At 39.0% G+C, this 19,547-nt stretch overlaps 1 protein-coding gene across 1 annotated transcript in view; it reads left to right on the top strand.

Annotated features, from left to right (window-relative positions):
* The window catches only part of LOC127013863 (dynein axonemal assembly factor 11-like), a 70,530-nt gene extending 55,139 nt beyond the window's left edge, over positions 1-15,391 (top strand). The window contains exons 15-16 of the mRNA XM_050892922.1: positions 4,290-4,375; positions 15,205-15,391. Of these exons, the coding sequence (XP_050748879.1) occupies positions 4,290-4,375; positions 15,205-15,391 (273 nt within the window). The remainder of the gene's footprint in view (positions 1-4,289; positions 4,376-15,204) is intronic.
* Positions 15,392-19,547: the final 4,156 nt, after the last annotated feature.

The following is a 19,547-nucleotide window of genomic DNA, read 5'->3' on the forward strand; positions in this document are numbered from 1 at the left end:
AGTTGATGTTCTGAGCTTTGCCTTGTTGTGGCTAAAAACTACTTGCGTAGCTGGGACACAGAGAGAGATGCATGAATGGAGTGCTGCATGGTCTACTATCTTTGTTATCAATGGATCCAAAAACTTCAATCCTGGAGAGCAGTTTTGCAGAAAAGGACCTGGGAGTCTTGGTGGACACCAAGTTGAACATGAGCAGGCAATATCCTCTTCTGCCAAAGAAGGCTAGTTGTATCCTGGGCTGCATTAGGAGTGTTGCCAGCAGGTTGAGGGAGGCAATCCTTCCCCTCTATTCAGCATTGGTGAGACACATTTGGACTACTGTGTCCAGAGCTGGGCTCCCCAGTACAAGAGAAACATGGACATACTGGAGAGAATCCATCGAACGACCACGAAGATGATGAAGAGACTGGAGCATCTCTCCTATGAGGAAAGGCAGAGAGAGCTGGGACTGTTCAGCCTAGAGAAGAGAAGGCTCAAGGGGATCTTATCAATACATATAAATACCTCAAGGGAGGGTGCAAAGCGGACGGAGGCAGGCTCTTTTCAGTGGTGCCCGGCGACAGGAGCAGAGGCAATGGGCACAGACTGAAACACAGGAGGTGCCCTCTGAACATCAGGAAACACTTGTTTACTGTGAGGGTGACCGAGCACTGGCACAGGTTGCCCAGGGAGGCTGTGGAGTCTCCAGGCCCTGGAGATATTCAAAAGCTGTCTGGAAGTGGTCCTGGGCAACTGGCTCTAGGTGGCCCTGCTTGAGCAGGGGCATTGGACCAGATGACCTCCACGGGTCCCTTCCAACTTCAACTATTCTGTGATTCTGTGATCCTGTGGACTTCATGGATTTGCTGACCAAAGATGGATTTGTGCTACTTCACAGCAATTGCATGTAGCAGATACTAGCCTGTTGTTCTTTGTTCTATATTACAGTCACAGAATCTGTTCTCTTCCCCCAGGACTAAATTAGAGTGCACAAGTTATATTTTTGGGATACATATCCTTTTCAGGTGCTCTCTATCCATACAAATTTTATTGGTATTAACGGGATGTAATCTAGGAAGCAAAATATAATGAATAAAGATTAGCAACAACTGGAAGGCCAATAGATATTTTTCATCAAGAACATTATGTCTGAGGTTATCAACAATGTTTGAGAATACTAATTTGAGATCATCGATTTAATATGAATTCCTTTTAGTAAGAGAGTAGGAAGAACAGAGTTTATGCAACTTCTTTCAGGCTGTATCAGTGATAAGACAAGCCTAATGACTATATTGCGCTATATTTAACCTTTTTGTTCCTGATAAACAATTATTATCAAAATAAAATTATTTGCAACTAGATAAATGGCCTAGCACATTCCTTAGGTAACTGAAATGTTAAAAATGCTATTAACCTAAAAATAGTCTCCTATAATATGCTTCTTGCAATACTATCCTGAAAAGATCTCTCTCTTCTCAGTAACAGAACAGAAAGCTAACTAAATTCAGTAAGTGTTTTTCATTTGCTTTAGTGAGTTTCTGATCAGGTTACTAAACCTTTCACCATTCAACTTCCAGCCTGTTCATAGTTCCCTAGCCTTTAAAATGAAAAACAAAACCTCTTTCCTTGCCTCTCCGATGACCTTGCCATACCATAGATGTTGGAGATAGTAAATTCCACATGAAGTAAAAGAAAGCAAATCACTTTCACCTTCTTTTCTGGAAACATTTTTCTTAAATGTACTATTTACTGCACAGCAAATCACTGCAGAACGGGTGTCTTTCTAAGGCAGTGTCTACCAACATTTTTTGGAAGGTCATCAAAACAAACTGAAGGACACAACATTCAGTGAAATGATATAGTGACACTTTTAAAGTATAGCGTTTATACCATCATAATCATCTGTACAGAGATTTTGCGTGAGTAAGGAGTTGATAGTGACTACATTGTACATGCTTCATTTTCGGGGAAAAATATTTGTGACATGAAGCTTTTCAAACTTTGAACCTCTATGCTCTGGCAGTGTCATCTTTACAGATGATGTAAGAAAATTAAAACCTCAGAGTTTCTTTAATAGACTTTGACCAAAATTGGCATACTAAATCAGTGATTTTGTAAAATGTCATCAGTAGATTACACCAGTAGCTTTTTAATTCATGCCTGAGAAAAAGCATAAAAAAACAGTGCTACTAGCAAGCAGTTTTTATTTAGGGTTCTGTGACATTCTGTATCATGTTTTAAAACTTCACTTTCCTTATTTTAGTGAATCAGAGAGAAACATTTGGACTTTCTGATTAATTCTTTATTATATAAGCAGTCACAAATGAATTCTGACAGATTTTTTTTGCCTGGGCCTTCAAAAGCATTTAGAAATTTAAAGATCAATGAGAGCTAGATTCCTTTATTAATTTAAAAATAGGAGTGGTATATATTATGCATGTCAGTGTAAAGGTTATTTGATAGAATTTCATTATATAATTCTCACTTATCTAGGTATGGTAAATGCAGTAATATTTCATTACCTTCAAAGGCATGTGGAGACATACAGCTGTGAAACCCTAGAAATCAATTCATCCTTCAGAATAAATGTGTTTCAGGGCAACTCTGTTACTTAGTGGAATTCCCGTTGTAGAAGAAGAAAGCCACTGCAGGAAAAAAATGTGGACTGAAAAGATGACTCAGCTTAAAAATATTGTTTTCACATATTCCTTCTGTTTTCTCAAATATACTCCAGATTCTATCTAACACATCCATTTCTAGAATTCACTGATAATGATCTTAAAAGGGCTCTCCTTTCTGTTTTCTAATAATGCAAATACTAGCAATGGTTTCATAGAATAACTTTCATAAAGCTTCATTATATTAATTTAGTCCACCTTCCTGTATACCACAGGCTTTAAATTTCATACAGTTATCTTTCTACTGAGCCCAAAGTCCTATTTTTGGCCACGGTTGAAGCTGTGGCAGTTCTGTTTTCCAGAACCGTTATCCTCACTTGATAACCGTCACAAAGAGATGGACAGTCAGCTACTGGCTTGGTGAAGCTCACATACCATTGTTGCGTATGGAGTTGCGTTTCAAAAAGAAGAAAAATTAGAGAGTATCACTTAAATTTTTTTCTTGAACAGAGGTAGGAGGACATCTTTTGAGCAGAAGAGCTTTTCTGTCAAACAATATTTGCTAATTGATAATAGATGTTCTAGTAGCAAATCCTAACCCTTCCCTAAGTTCCAGGATCACTTCTTGTCAAGGAAGCCTTTTCTGTTGATTGCGGAATCAGCAAATTTCCTCACCATCCTTGATGATGTGCTCTGAGGGCAAAGTAAGGAACATTAGTCTCAAGGGGATCAAAGGAATGAATTGTTGTTAAAAGAACAGAACACTAGAGGGCCTCCTGAGAAGAGAAGGAAGGTCCAAAGAAACAGACAGACTTTCCTTCACCGGAGTATATACAGAATCAGAGGGGATCAGCCTCTTCACAATGGATTTCAGAAACAAACGACAGAAGCTACAGGCTCTGGCTTATTTCTTTGGAACGGAGACTTTAAATTCGCTGGGCTTCTGGAACAGACTACTTTCAAATCAATTGCACTAAGAAATAGTCAATAAAATGAACTATTTGGTACAGTTCCTGTTCTCGTCTTTCCTTTCAAATGCTTAAGGGGTCCCTCTCCTATGATGTTGTTAAGATGGGAAAGAGATACTCTTTTGCCATGAGATACCCTTTTGTCAATAACACATCTTCCAAAAAATGGTGATGGACATGTTTTCTTTGAGAAGGGGAATGCACTTGGACTTCGAACTTGACATTCTGTTTTAGCAAAGGAGCTGAGGGAGTTTGTGGTCACGTGTCCCTTTTATAAAGAGTGAGGAGAAGTCCAGACTGCAGCAGATTCTTTAATAAAAATGTCTGAACTAGCACATGGACACCAGAACTGAAATGCAAGTGAGAGGCATATCATGAACCCGTTAATTAGCTATGGAGAAAATCAATAATATGTGCATTATTAACATGGTACTAAACAAGACAGCATATATTTAAATACAAATAGATGTATATATTTAAATATTTTATATATATATATTCATATATATATTTGAATATAATTCCATTCAGATAATTTGGTTAAAATTGCCTTATGCATGTGTTTCACGCTGAGTGAAGAGTTTTAAAATCTAACAGAAAATGTCACAAGAGAAAATTTATTCAGACCCTCTTAATTTTTCTATTTTTGAGAGATTATTTAAATGCTTGTGAGCATAAATATCAGCTTTTATGAGAATTATTTTTCTGTCTTTTTTTATTTTAGGCTAAAGAAGTAATCCTGGCTAAGCAAAATGTATCAACTTCAATTAAACACTCTGACTGCAATACACTGCAAAAAAATGCAAGAAGGTAATTCCTTTATTTCCTCCGCATTAGTTTTATTTTTTGTCCGTGTGTTATTCACATGCCAGAATATATGCTTCTTATTATGTTATTGCTGAAAGTATGAAAATATTGATTTGTATAGAGTAAAACTATGTCTAAAAGCTTAGTCTAAACTAATAGCCTGTCTGGTGCTGTTTATAAAGTGATCTGCTCCAATAGCAGAGCCAAAAAAGCGCTTATTTCTGCCAATCAGTTTTGTTCCATCAGCTCATTCAGATTATTAAACTGGTATATACTAAAAATAAATCACTTACTGAGAATTGCCTCTGCAGAGCTCCTTGCTATGTAAACCAAGTCTGAAAACCATTTAGAAAGCAATGATTTTGAATCTGAAAACCATTTAGAAAGCAATGATTTTGAATCTCTCTCATGAATGTATTTGCTCACTGGTATACAGGTTGACCTACTGCACTAATAGGTTCAAAAAGCAATTCTGCAAGGTTTCATAACATAGATCCATCCTATTAAATGCGATGTAAACTCCAGCTCTTGAAATCTTGTGGTTAATGACTGCCAGAAGCAAGAAAATGTCAGTGATGCACTATTTTTTGGTTTTGCTCTTAGTAAGTGTTACTAGCCATTGCTGTAGATAGACACGAGGGTTGATGGACACTTGGCCTAAGTACAAATACCATGATATATCTTTCAGTCTTTCCTTTTCCTCTTGCTATAGGCAATGGTATTCATACCAGAATAAGATATAGTAACAACAAAGTTTGTTAAGCCATTTATCTGTTTATATTTGAAGCGTTGCATTTGTTTCCTTGTTTGATTTCATTCTGGTGAATGTTGATGGAAAGGCTAAGCAGTTAGTAAAAAATAGCATTACGGATCATGAGTGTTCTTCTTGGTCTCAATATTTAGGACACTGGCAAAATGGCTCTGCAAGAGTCAGTTGTCATTAATTCTGCTTTTTGTTTCTTATTTTTAATAAAGATCAGTCATGACTTCTTTTCTTGAATGACCTGCATGATAAGAAGACAGTAGGGCAACTGCAAGAATTTGTTGACATTCCTAATGAGCCACAAGCACTGCAGTCTTTCCTTAGTGCAGTGATTACAACAGTGCACCATCTCGATTACTGAGTATTTCAAATATTTTTAAAAGGTCCAAGCCAAATGGTGGATACTTACGCGCCACGATATTTGAAAAGTCATGGCAGTCAGGTGAAGTCCCCAGTGACTGGAAAAAGGGAAACATTGCACCCATTTTTAAAAAGGGTAGAAAGGAGGACCCTGGGAACTACCGACCTGTCAGCCTCACCTCTGTGCCTGGAAAGATCATGGAACAGATCTTCCTAGAAGCTATGCTAAGGCACATGGAGGACAGGGAGGTGATTTGAGACAGCCAGCGTGGCTCCACCAAGGGCAAGTCCTGCCTGACCAACCTAGTGGCCTTCTATGATGGAATAACTACATCAGTGGACAAGGGAAGAGGTATGGATGTCATCTATCTGGACTTCTGTAAGGCCTTTGACACGGTCCCCCACAACATCCTTCTCTCTGAATTGGAGAGAGGGATTTGATGGGTGGACTGTTCGGTGGATGAGGAATTGGTTGGATGGTCGCATCCAGAGGGTAGTGGTCAAAGGCTCAATGTCTGGATGGAGATCGGTGACAAGTGGTGTCCCTCAGGGGTCCGTACTGGGACCAGTACTGTTTAATATCTTCATCAATGACATAGACAGGGGGATTGAGTGCACCCTCAGCAAGTTTACAGATGACACCAAGCTGAGTGGTGCGGTTGACATGCCTGAGGGACGGGATGCCATCCCAAGGACCTGGACAAGCTCAAGAAGTGGGCCCATGTGAACCTCATGAGGTTCAACAAGGCCAAGGGCAAGGTCCTGCACCTGGGTCAGGGCAACCCCCAGTATCAGTACAGGCTGGGGGATGAAGGGATTGAGAGCAGCCCTACTGACAAGGACTTGGGGGTACTGGTGGATGAAAAGCTGGACATGAGCTAGCAATGTGCGCTCACAGCCCAGAAAGCCAACTGTATCCTGGGCTGCATCAAAAGAAGCGTGGCCACCAGGTCGAGGGAGGTGATTCTGCCTGTCTACTCCGCTCTCATGAGACCCCACCTGGAGTCCTGCATCCAGCTCTGGAGTCCTCAGCACAGGAAAGACATGGACCTGCTCAAGCGGGTCCAGAAGAGGGCCACAAAAGTGGTCAGAGGGATGGAACACTTGTGCTATGAGGACAGGCTGAGAGAGTTGGGGTTTATTCAGCCTGGAGCAGAGAAGGCTCCGGGGAGACCTTATTGTGACCTTTCAATACTAAAAGGGAGCTTATAAGAAAGATGGGGACAGACTTTTTGATAGGGCCTGTTGTGATAGGACAAGGGGTGACAGTTCTAAACTAAAGGAAGGCAGATTTAGACTAGATAGAAGGAAGAAATTTTTTATGATGGGGGTGGTGAAACACTGGAACAGGTTGCCCAGAGAGGTGGTAGATGCCCCATCCCTGGAAACGTTCAAGGTCAGGTTGGATGGGGCTCTGAGCAGCCTGATCTAGTTGAAGATGTCCCTGCTCATTGCAAGGGGGTTGGACTAGATGACCTTTAAAGGTCCCTTCCAACGCAGACTATTCTATGATTCTATTCTATGATTCTACTTTGCAAAAGGAATGGTTCTTTCCCACAGAAGTACAGCTAAAGCTTTAGATACATTAAAAGAAATGAGTTAAAAAAGAAGTCTTAGCTTTTTTCCAGGAGAAAACTAGATCTTCCTCCATTAGATAACTGACATTATCTCTCTTCCAAATGGATTCTGCCAAACAGCAAAAGAGTTGGCAACTTGCGGATTAGGAATATATATTTCCTTAGAACCCTCTGTGTGCCTTTAGTTTTGGCTAAACATTTACACAGTAAATGTTTAAATAGAAGTAATAATGGGAACATGGAAATAATGGAAGTAATAATGTGAAATGGTCCCCTTTCCTGCAAGCTGATGAACTAAAGATGACCGCCATGGCATAGTGAAACTCCAAGAATTTGTGTTTGATTTCAATGAAGTTTTAAGTAATTATGAATGCGCTTACTGCAGATTTTGAAGAAAAAATACAAATTTTACTGTTAAAACGTTACAGGAATATATATCACAAAAGTAGAAGCAGGAAAAAAGTCTTGAATTACAGTTCTTACTAAAAATAGTAAGTTTTGACCTCTTTAGTTGAAAAGTCGCTGACTAGCTGGATGTTAAAAATTTGCTGAATAGTTGTCTCTTAGATTATAGAAGATTATTCATTACAGTGATTACACTTGACAGCTACAGATGTCTTAGCTAAATGCTGTCAGACATATAATCTGCTAAACTATAATGTAGTGCTTTAAATCTCTTTAACTCTTGTTAGCTAGATTACATGATGATACTATCATTACTTCTGCCACGTAAGAGAGATTTCTTCCGTGTCTGTATACAAAACTGTATTTCAAACCTTCAAAGAGACAAGTTTCTGTGGAAGGAATTTGACAGATTGATTTTTCATACTTATAAAGCCTCTATTAATGTAGTAGCTGAGTATGCCATTCTTTACTGTAAGTGGCCTCACAATTCATCTGTGAGGTACAGAAGTTGAGTTCACCACAGTTGCTTAGGTGCAATTCAGATGTACACAGGAACTGACTTCTCTGAAGTCACACGGGAAATTTTAAGAGTAACAGTTATATAAAGTCAATAATCCTTGTCTCATACCCTCGGCTTTAGACTATTCTTCCTTTAACATGTTGGACAAGAAAAAACAATGAAATAAAACTCAAAATGTCTCTAAATGTAAATATACACACACTTGAATTCCTCCAGTAAAGAGAGATGCATAGGAATACATGAGAGATACCTTTTTCTTTGTTTTTTTACTGTAGATCTTTATAAGTAGAGGTTGAGAAATACAGCCAGAGAATTGATTAATTTGAAGAGGCAAAGGAATGGAGCAGCAATTTCTAGGGTACTTCACAAAGCAGAATTAAAAACAAATCAGCAAGTTCTGGTCTGTAGACATCTTTTATAATGAAATAAGGAATGTAAGGTAGAGGTGATTTCTATTTGAGTAGTTCAAGCATTGCAAATTTGACTGCTGTAACTGTCTTTCTCCACTTAGCTAATTAAGATTGCACTGGTTCACTAAGCCAGCAGGTGCTATAGAAAATATCGTGTAATGCATTAGGTTAAAAATCTGACTTACATTCTACTGGAATTGGTTCTTAGTGGCAGTATGTAATTTATGGCTTTTGGGGGGGTTGGTGTTTTTTGGGGTTTGGGGATTTGTTTTGTTTTGTTTTGTTTTTTTAATCTGGATTCTTAAGGGGAAAATAAAAGAAAAACATATGCTGGTGGAATGTGCTTCTGAACAGGTTATCCAGTTTCAGCCAAATTCTACTATTGGGTGAGACATCAAATATGTAAAATTGCCTGTAAGTTATGTTGAACCTGAGGCCAAGAAAACTTGGTTGTTTTTAATCACTGTATTGGATTTTAATTCCAACTTTTTTCTAGCCAACATGTCATTATAAAACTCATTAACAGAACTTCCTTTATGGTTTACAGTTTCACAGTGATGAACAGGCATTAATTTGCTTTCCTTGGAGAACTTTTTATTTTTAGTTGAGCTTTTTTCCATTTATTAACAAGCAAAGAATAAAAGACTGATTATTTCAAAAACTGTCTACAGTTGTGTCACTTGAGATGTAACAGTGTTGCTGAAGACGAGACACACTGCAAAGCTCTGGTTTACTGGATGACCCTGATTTAGCTTGGTTCATTTTGGTGGAGAAGATGCAAAGAACAAATTTGTGGGAAAAATTTGTAGATGTAAGGGTAAGAATCTTTCTTTGGGAGTGAAAAGTCTTAATTTGGATCCTTGAAAGAATCCTTGTGAAATGTGGGAATACTCCCTTTCCACAGACTTAATGGCTGAGAATCTCTCCCAGTCTTACATTTCTACAGTTTACACACAGAGGGATAGAGGTGTGACAAGTTGGAAAGGAGAGAACTTCATGTTGCAAAGAGGAATACGGTACAAGAAAATGAGTAATGTCCTCAAGACTGGGAATGGGAGGTAAGATGAGGTCAGAAATTGAATGGAGCTGTAGGTGAACTACCTTGAAAGAACTGCAGGAGGATTTATGTGATCTTTCAAAACCCAAATTCACTTCTGTGTCTAAACCAAGCACAAATATTTTAACTTAAAGAAAGCTAAGTGCATCCAAAGTGTGGCCTGCAAGAAAGATGAATAAATGTGTGGAAAGGTTACAAATGGCAAATCAGTTATTGATTCTATTGAGATGTAATGTTTGCCTTCTATAAATACCTGGGATTAGATAGTAAATCTTGAGAGTTGAATAGATTTGCAGAAATAATATTTTCAGGCTACATACTTTGTTAGCTCTTATGAAGACATTGAGAATTTTTACAGTGCAAGTTACATTGTCTGGGAAAGGAGGAATCATAGGAATTGTAATTCAATTGACTTCTTAACCAGAAAGTGGAGTCAGGTATGACTAAGCAACATATTAAAAAGGCTTTTTACTCAAGTTAATCTTAAAGTATAGATTCATTTGCATTCTCAGGGAGGCCTGGATTCAGGGTCAATTTGCATATTGCAGGTGTTGGAGCATATTTCTTGCTAACAGACAAGGTCAGTTTGAAATTTAGTATCTTGACGTGATTGTGCAAAAGAAGGTAAGGGATGGAACAGTGAAGTTGAAAATGTCACAGTGACTATGATTCTCTGTCTAACTTTTAGAAACTTGGATGCTAGTATTATATACTTTCTCAGTCTGATGAATCCTATTTGTGAGATGTATTTGTCTTTTAGAACAGAATAACCTAGATATCATCAACCTTTTATTTATCAGAACTTTTTACCAGTGATTTGTTAGTTCTTCCTGATTGTAGTTTGGTCCTTGAAAAATGAATTTGATTCTACCAGCCATTGTGTATTCATATCTTCCCACTGATCCACTGATTCTGAAGACTCCAGTTATAACTTCATTTCAGCTTACATCAATGTAGGGAGATTTGAAAGGCCTCTTACACGATGAAAGAGGTATTAATATTCCAAGTATTTATAAAACCGTGATTATTTGCTTAGATTACCTAGTAGATTTTTCTAAGCCTGTATTTTCAAAACTTGAGACCACACTATGGCAAGTGTCACACATTCACCATCAGTTTTTAACATATATATAAAGATTTGTCTTTCTCAAAGCTCTCAAATAAGATATAATTCCATATACTGAAATAACTTTATTTTCTTATTCAAGAAAAGGTTTTATTAGTACTTTTTCTAAGATGATAATGACTTTTGTACTGTTTCCTTCACAATGTTAGAAGACTGGAAAAAGTGCCTGTATTGGGTTTGCATGGCAAGGTTTTGGTAGCGGGGGAGCTACAGGGGTGGCTTCTGTGAGAAGCTGCCAGAAGCTTCCCCTATGTCTGATAAAATCAATACCAGCCGACTCCAAGTCGGACCCGCAGCTGGCCAGGGCTGAGCCTATCAGAGACGGTGGTAGCACCTCTGGGATAACATATTTAAGAAAGGAAAAAGAAGTTATGGGGAGTAGCAATTGCAGCCAGAGAGAGGAGTGAGAAGATGTGAGAGAAACAACTCTGCAGACACCAAGGTCAGGGAAGAAGGAGGGGGAGGAGGTGCTCCAGGCGCCGGAGCAGAGATTCCCCTGCAGCCGTGGGGAAGACCATGGTGAGGCAGGCTGTCCCCCTGCAGCCCATGGAGGTCCACGGTGGAGCAGATATCCACCTGCAGCCCGTGGAGGACCCCACGCTGGAGCAGGTGGATGTGCCCGAAGGACGCTGTGACCCCATGGGAAGCCCACGCTGGAGCAGGCTCCTGGCAGGACCTGTGGCCCGTGGAGAGAGAGGAGCCCACGCTGGAGCAGGTTTGCTGGCAGGGCTTGTGACCCCACAGGGGACCCACTCTGGAGCAGTCTGTTCCTGAAGGACTGCTGAGTTCCATGGAAGGGATCCACGCTGGAGCAGTTTGTGAAGAACTGCAGCCCATGGGAAGGACTCGCATTGGAGAAGTTCATGGAGGACTGTCTCCTGTGGGAGGGACCCCACACTGGAGCAGGGGAAGAGTGTGAGGAGTCCTCCCCCTGAGGAGGAAGGAGCGGCAGAAACAACGTGTGATGAACTGACCCAAACCCCCATTCTCCATCCCGCTGTGCCGCTGCAGGGGGAAGAGATAGAAAATTAGGGAGTAAAGTTAAGCCCGGGAAGAAGGGAGGGGTGGGGGGAAGGTGTTTTTAAGATTTGGTTTTATTTCTCATTATGCTACTCTGATTTGACCAGTAATAAATTAAACTAATTTTTTTCCCCAAGTCGAGTCTGTTTTGCCCGTGACAGTAATGGCTGAGTGATCTCCCTGTCCTTATCTCGACCCACGAGCCTTTCGTTATATTTTCTCTCCCCTGTCCAGCTGAGGAGGGGGAGTGATAGAGCAGCTTTGGTGGGCACCTGGCATCCAGCCAGGGTCAACCCACCACAGTGCCTCTCCAAAGCTGTTGGCTGTGACTTGTAAATATCTTTGGAAGTCCTGATGCCAGAAAGGAAACTTTCAATCAAATGTCAAAAACAGTATATTCTGGATCAAACGTATGAGAAATCTTTAGCAATCTAAATTTTATTGAAATTCAGAAGTTGAAACAGGGGAATGTAACTGTCAAATCACTAAAATATCAAATATGGGGATTAAGAACTGTGTGAACAAAAGTGTAAATTATCAAAAAATATCAAATTATCAGATATGTGCTCTGTCACACACCAGATTGTTCAGCAGGCTGCTATAGTTATGCAAAATGGAAGGACTGATCTTCTTTATTGTGGAGTCTTTTCATTTTCTTTTTTAAAAGCATTGTTGAACTATGTGGAGATAGAAATAGCCTTTCTAACGGAAAAAAATGCCAGGAAAAAAGAAAGGATTTAATCCAGTATTATTTAGTTTTGTATGGTGCTCTAATCTTTAGACCATAATTTTTCCTTGAGTGGAGAACACTCAGCAGCAGGTAGCAGTGCCAAAAACTGTGAACTTAATTTTTTTTTTAAACCTGAAATTAAAATAATTTGCAAACATTGAGATTTCCAGACATGTGCTGTAGCTGGTCCTGCAAGAAGTAGTATTGTTTTCATCACTGTTGTCTTACCATTGGTAATGGAAGAGCTTCAGCAACAAGATTATTTTTATTCTGTTAGGTAGAATTACATGGGAAAAATGTTTAGATGACCTAAAACTCATTCTTTCTTCCAAAAAATTTCAGGTGGTTAGTCTTGACATCATCAATACCCAACCTCTTTTTGCATAGATTCCGTGATGAGAGGAGCAGATTCTCAGCAGATGTATGTGTCGTAGCTGCACTGACTTTGGCATAACTGAGTCTTGTCGTCAGCCAAATACTTGTATCATGGTAGTTGAGATAGCACTATGAAGCTTTACTAAACAAGTATAAAATATTTGATCATTTGCATATAAGTACATAAAAATCCACTTCCTTTCTGGAAAAAAATCACCTGTGCTTTATTCTCAGTCTTTCCTATTGTCTGTGGCTAATAGATACTTCTAGATAACATGTGCTCATTAAATTTTGAGAATGACTGATGCCTATAATCCTTTCATAGCTTGTTGATGTGGATTGTTACTTATAATGCTCATTGTTAATTCATTTCTGGTGTATTGAAGTTTATTCTGCTACTAAGCAATAAGCTATTCAAACTCCATAGAGTTTATTGTATTTTCATGATTAGCAGTTTGTACAATTTTAGAGTTGTTGAACAAATGTAAAATACCACTACTAATTAGAATACTTCAAATCAAGGAAAATATTTTCTAATATGTGATGGAAGCACAGGCTGAGGCTAATTCATTTTCGTATTTATGCTTTTTTAGCTTTTTCTGAGGTGCTTCAGATTAGTGATTAGTGATTAGATTAAGATTCTGGACCTTAAGCACACCTTAAGAGAGGGTGTGCTCTCTTTGGGATCTCCCCAACAGCTACTGATAAAGTGATTCCAGGTCACAGCACATTTCATAAATTACACAGGAAACAAAAATGTCTCTTACCTTTTGAGGATGAACATTTTCTATAACGTTGCCACAAAGTGAATCCACTTTTATTTCATTAAACTGTGTAGTATAAGAAAAAAATCTAGCCTTATAAATTGAAGAACATTCAGGGTAAAGAAATAAGAGTTTTCTTGTATTTGTCTTCATTAGCCATAAAATTCTCCTCTGAGTAGTTTTTGTTTGTGCCACTTTTTGGAAAAGGTTATCCAGATTATTAAAGCAGGATGCTTCTCTGGTCGTTTTCCGCTCAGCAAAATGATCAAATAATTCGCGTAGCACAAGAAAAATCTAGTGTCATAAGGCTGCGAGAGGTGGCTAGGCTGATGAGTGCCTCTGCTGTAAGTCATGCTTTCCTCAGCATAGCATAGGAGGAGAGGAGGAAACCTCCCATGAATCCCTCTGCATCTCTCCTTCACCGGGACAGAGATCCTGCACACAGATGTGGGCTGGGATGTCTGTTCAGATCTCGCGGAGCCTTGTTGGAGAAGCACTGGCAGAATTTGGAAGCTGCTTGGTAAAACCCTCTCTTTGTTTTAACAACTGAAGATGGTGTATTTTCAGTTAAAAATCTCTTAATATACTTTATTTGCGTATTTTCATTCCTTGTGCTGTCATCAAAGAAATGCATTCTTTCATCCAGTGACTTTGCTACGTTTTTGTTTGTTCTAGTTCTGATGAGCCTTTCTGATGTCCTGGGTAAACATGTAGTTTTCTCACACCCTTGAAGTATGACGCACTGTCTTTTGTAATGCTGAGCTTGGAACTTTGACTCAAAGTAGCTCTCAGTATAAAATGAAAATTAGTATGAAGATGTACAAATCGTGTTGGAATATGCAGAAATTAGAACATCATTGTACAATTAAATTTCCATTTTGCCATTTTTCATGTAAACAGTTACAAATTACTTGAAAACAGGCTAGATTTTTTCCATTTAATTGTTGAGCTCCTCTGTTAGAAAAGAACAGTGGCTTTAAATGCTGCAAGACAGAAAGTATAAGAATATTTCAAACCTTTGATCATCATGTGATGTGGATAGGTTGCTTTAATGAGTGGCCTGTACACATTTCTAAGTGTAATCTAAAAGAATATCCTTAATAGCAATAGAATCTGGAAATTCTGTTATAACTCTGACCTTTCTTATACTTTCATTTAAATTTTTTTTCATAATACAAACATGGTGAGGATTCATATTATCAAAACATAAGAATTAGCTGATAAAAGCAAATAAATTCATACAATAACATTTTCTCTCTAAATAAAAGTATTTCTGCTTTCCAAAGATTAGTCTGTCACATAGAAATTAATAGACAACTAATGTGAAGGAACTGTGTTAAAAATGAACAGAAAGAAAAAACAATTAGATTAAAAACCCCTGTCTTCTCACATCAAAAGCCAATCATGCATTACGTGATACCAGCAATCACCATGTTCTGATATAAAGCAAATTATAGATTTCAAAAAAATTAACTTTTGATGTTTGTAAGCTAAGGATACTTTTGTACAAAATCTTAGAGATTTTGTAGTACTTTTCTGTGTTTACACAGAGGTTTTTTATAACAATCAATTTTCAAGTCACAAGAGCTCTTAATCCTGGTTTCATTGGACTCAGTAACAACTCTCACACTGAAGTCAACAGGTTTATAAACAGGCACCCAAAATAGTTCTGTTATATTTGACACTGAAATTAACTTTTTTCCATTTGTTTCCCTTTTGTTTCAGGAGTGGACAAGTTGAGAAATTAGAAGTGGATCCTAGTAAATATTCATTCCCTGATGTGACAAAGATAATCCAAGAAAAGGAACGAATTGGACAGGGACCTATTAGGCTACAACCAAAGAAGACTACAGAGACTAAGAAGAGTTATGTTGATTTTGAAAATAATGAAGATGTTCCTCCTTTAATTTGAAACATTCTTAAATAGTCCCTCTATATGTGGTGTGTATGCTTGAGTTGTTTTCATGACCCTATGTGTAAAGTAAGTATAATATAGCTGAAGTTGGAAATATTATTACATTTCTTATCAATAAGTTTGTTATGCCTGTGTTTTCTGCGGCGTTTTCTGTTAGTATATTGCTATATAAATTATTTTTTTCTAGATTGTTTACTTAGTAAGTCTCAAATCAGAATGGGAGCCATGTAAGTCAGACATTGTTGTTTCTTCAAAGAATTTACTGTCTAGCTTGAAAGATGACATATTACTGTAGAAAAAGAGAGAAGGAAGGAAGCAAGCACTTGTAACAAGATTTATGATTATTCTCACTAAACTGAAGATAACAAAAATCTGTATGTATTCCTTCAGTGTTTTCTTTTTCATGAAGGACAACAGTAAGAGAAAACAATGTATTCTGGGAGTGAGAGACATTGCTGTAACCTGCCATACATCAGTGAATTTTCCAGCATAATGCAGAGCTCCTGGATTCTGGAGCTGGTATAACAATGCCACTCCTTGAAGATTTTGGGAGAGAATAATGCTGAGCACGGTATCTCAGATGTGACACCATGGGGATGCTGGGAGAAATCAGCCAGACCATTCTTGTTCTTCTTCATACAGCTACTCTAAACTGTTCCATCTTTTTCAGAATCCCCTAAAAATATCAAGGCTAATTTTAAGCTGTTGGATGAAATAAGGTTGAGCAGCTGTAATGGGATGAGCTGCTCCTTCCCTACCCTCTAGCCCATTTTTAGCAACCAGAGACACCATTATCATATTTTTTTTCCCTCAGCTTCTGGATTGCCCCATGAGTGAAACAGGCAGCATCAAAGAACAAATGTATACTGGGTTACGTCAGAAAATTATTGGAATTTGGCAAGACCAAATTTCTTTTGGGTTTTTTTTTTTTTAACCCCTGGTTTCCTGCGAAAACAAGGCTCATGTCATTCTTATATCAGCTTTGCTTTTGAATGTAATTTCTGTTATTTTCACCCTAGTTGACCGAAGAGAAAGGTCACAGAAATACTCGGCTCCTCTAAATTTAGTGAAAACTGTCACTGAGTAGTAAAAAGGGATTCTCTTGATGCAACTGCTGTTGAGAAGAGAGAACTCGGCCGTTAGGTGTTCTGATGGTAGCCACTCAGCTAATCAACATGTTGGTAACTGAACTCCTTGTGCATATTATCATTCTTGCCTAGATGGTAGTTAAAGAAAGTAGGAGTCATGATGGTAGGGCTCTGGGAACCTGGGGGAAAGCTGAGGAGAGTGTGGAAAGTATTTAGGAAATATGGTTAGACCTTGAGTTACTATGGAAGCAAAAGGTGGATATTGAGAAGACAGTGGAATTTTGCAGACTGAAGGTCACAACAAATATTTCTGGGTTGGGTAGTTTTTGAAATGAGGAATATGTAGGGGACATATGACATAAAACCACAGGAAATCAAGCCTCGTTAGCTCTGTTTTCTACAAAACAGTTGATTTAAGGATATATATGTGCTTGAATGTCTCTTTTGACCTTTTAGTTCGGCAATGAGTATTCAATAAATAAATTGTAAATAAAGTAAAAAAAGATACCTTTGGGTTTTTACCAATTTTAAGGCCACTGTTATTTCAAAGAGAAACACTCAAAGAGAAACTCCAACCAAAAAAACAAATTAAGTGACCTACATTACCTTGCTAATGGATTTGAAACTGTTTTTCTGTAAAGGAAGACTTCATTTGGTCCTGCAGAAAGAAAATGCTTCTGATTCAAACCAGCTTTTGCTTCTAGCCAAATGGGATAGAGCAAGCAAATCCAACTTGGGAAGAATCAAAGAGTATTTTGTGGTTAGATCTTGTTTTCATCCTTAAGGTAGAAAATTAATAAGCTGCATTTATATCTGAACCACTAAAAATCCACTTAAAATACATTGTTCAAGTAACAGTCTAGGTTCAGATAGTGCCCATAATATCCCTCAGCATGCAGTCAAGTTCATGATACATTCTTTGAAAGTGCTGTATACCTATTTGTGAAAAACATCATGCAAAAAAATCAGCAGTTAGAAAGAAAACATTGCTATTAAATTCTGGGGTTTCTTAGCCTCTCTAAAGTGCTTCATGATTCTCCACAGATGTTTGATGTAAGACGAAGATAAATAATCTTTCTTAAAGTGTACTGAAGAGAAGCAGAATATATCCATCAGTTCAGGCTGATGGGTTGAACTGATGCATTTTCTTTGCTTGCAATTTGAAATGAATATAGGATAAAAAAATGAAGTTTCATACTAATGCTGCATATACTGCAAGCTGAAAAGAAAATTTATATATCACAAAGACATAAATCAAAGTTTAATTTGGGCATCATCTGATCTATTGTAGTATCATCTTGGATTTTTCTTGTGCACTGACTTGATTTTTTCAATTCCAGAATAAATTATTCCATGATATAAGCCTCTCAGCCCTGAAATCTATTTAATCAGCTCTACTCTGGTAAATGGAGTATAAAAACATCAACTTCTTTCGCAATATGCCCCTATTTGCTATAAATTCCTAAACGTGTGGGCTAACTATGAAAAAGACGATATTATGTTTTACCTCTTGATGTCACCAAATAGTTATGTGCCCATAAGGATGAGTATGGATTGTTTTCTGGATTGCACATCAAAACATCTACATTTGAGATTGTACGAGGTGTCCGTGTCCAGGTGCTGGCAGTGAGGGCTGCAGGGAGGCCTCTGTGAGGAGAGGCTGGGGCTGCCCCATGCCAGACACAGCCAGTTCCAGCCGGTCCCAGCCAGCTCCAGCGGCCCCACGCAGGACACAGCCCAGCCCCTCAGCCAAGCTGGGGGCGCCTGGGGGAAACCAGGTTTCAGCAAGGGCCAAAGGCGGCACAGGCAGAGGAGGAGGAAGGCAAGGAGGGAGCAGCAGCAGAGGGAGCCCGAGGGCGGAGGAGGAGGAGGAGGAGGAGGAGGAGGAGGAGGAGGAGGGCAGGAGGTGGTGCAGGCCCGGAGCAGGGATCCCCTGCAGCCCTGGAGAGAGCCCGCTGGAGCAGAGACCCAAGTCTCTGTCCCCTGCAGCCCAGGGAAGGGCTGGGGCTCCTAAAAGTTGGTACTGTTTTATGTAACTGTGTAGCCCTAGTAGGAAAACAGGCAACAGATAATGTAATTTTTAGCAGTCAGATGGGAAATTTATGTTTTGATTCCTTTCAAGTCTGCTTCCTTTTTTTTGTGTGGAAGTATGAATTTTGCTGTCCTTGGGATGGGTGAAGAGGGAAGGCTCCACAACCTTTGTGAAGATAAAAATCAGCAGATTTTGGCAGCAGATCCCAAAATTTGTTTCCTGTAGTTTTATTGATTGCTGTGGGGATTTTCTGATGTTTCTAAGAGGTGAACACATTGAAGGCCTTCCTCTTTTTCTTCATTGCTTATTTCTGAAAGTCTTGTAGGGACAATCAACCTTTCAGACCTTCAGCCAGTTTGGATGAACCTGTCAAGAGTTGCAGAAGGTTGTGGAAAACAGGCCTGGTCATATAGTCATAGAATCATAGAATAGTTTGGGTTGGAAGGGACCTTAAGTCCCTCCAGGGCTTTGTCCCATGGTACTCTACCAAGCAGATCCCTGAAGAGGTCAAAGTCTGCTCTCCTGAAGTCCAGGGTAGCAAGCTTGCTCTGTGCCCTCCTCACTGCCCTGACCTCGAACTCCACAATTTCACGGTCCCTGCAGCCAAGGCTGCCCTTGAGCTTCACATTCCCCACCAGCCCCTCCTTGTTGGTGAGAACAAGGTCCAGCATAGCATGAAATAAGATTATTTCATTTTTTCCTAAGCAGAGAGCTATAAAATTTGACCTCTGCTGTCAAACCAAAGGATAATACAATTGGATCTTTCCCCATCCCAACTCAGCTCTCTTTTTCATCTGGTTTCTAGTGGATAGATAATGCTCTGTTTTGGGGGGGGGGGGGGGGGGGGAAGCTGTATTGAGCTAGAGTTACATCTCATAGGAAAATTAATAGCAGATACCAAAATATATTTGGAACTACTGAAGAAAGAGTTATTGCACATGGTACCATAATCTTGGGATCCAGTCTGAAAATGGAGTATATTCTGAGAATCAGCTTCAAAAAATTCTGAATGTGCGTATGGGCCATGGAGAAT

Source organism: Gymnogyps californianus, chromosome 2, assembly GCF_018139145.2.
Source record: "Gymnogyps californianus isolate 813 chromosome 2, ASM1813914v2, whole genome shotgun sequence".
In the NCBI taxonomy this organism is placed as follows: Eukaryota; Metazoa; Chordata; class Aves; order Accipitriformes; family Cathartidae; genus Gymnogyps; species Gymnogyps californianus.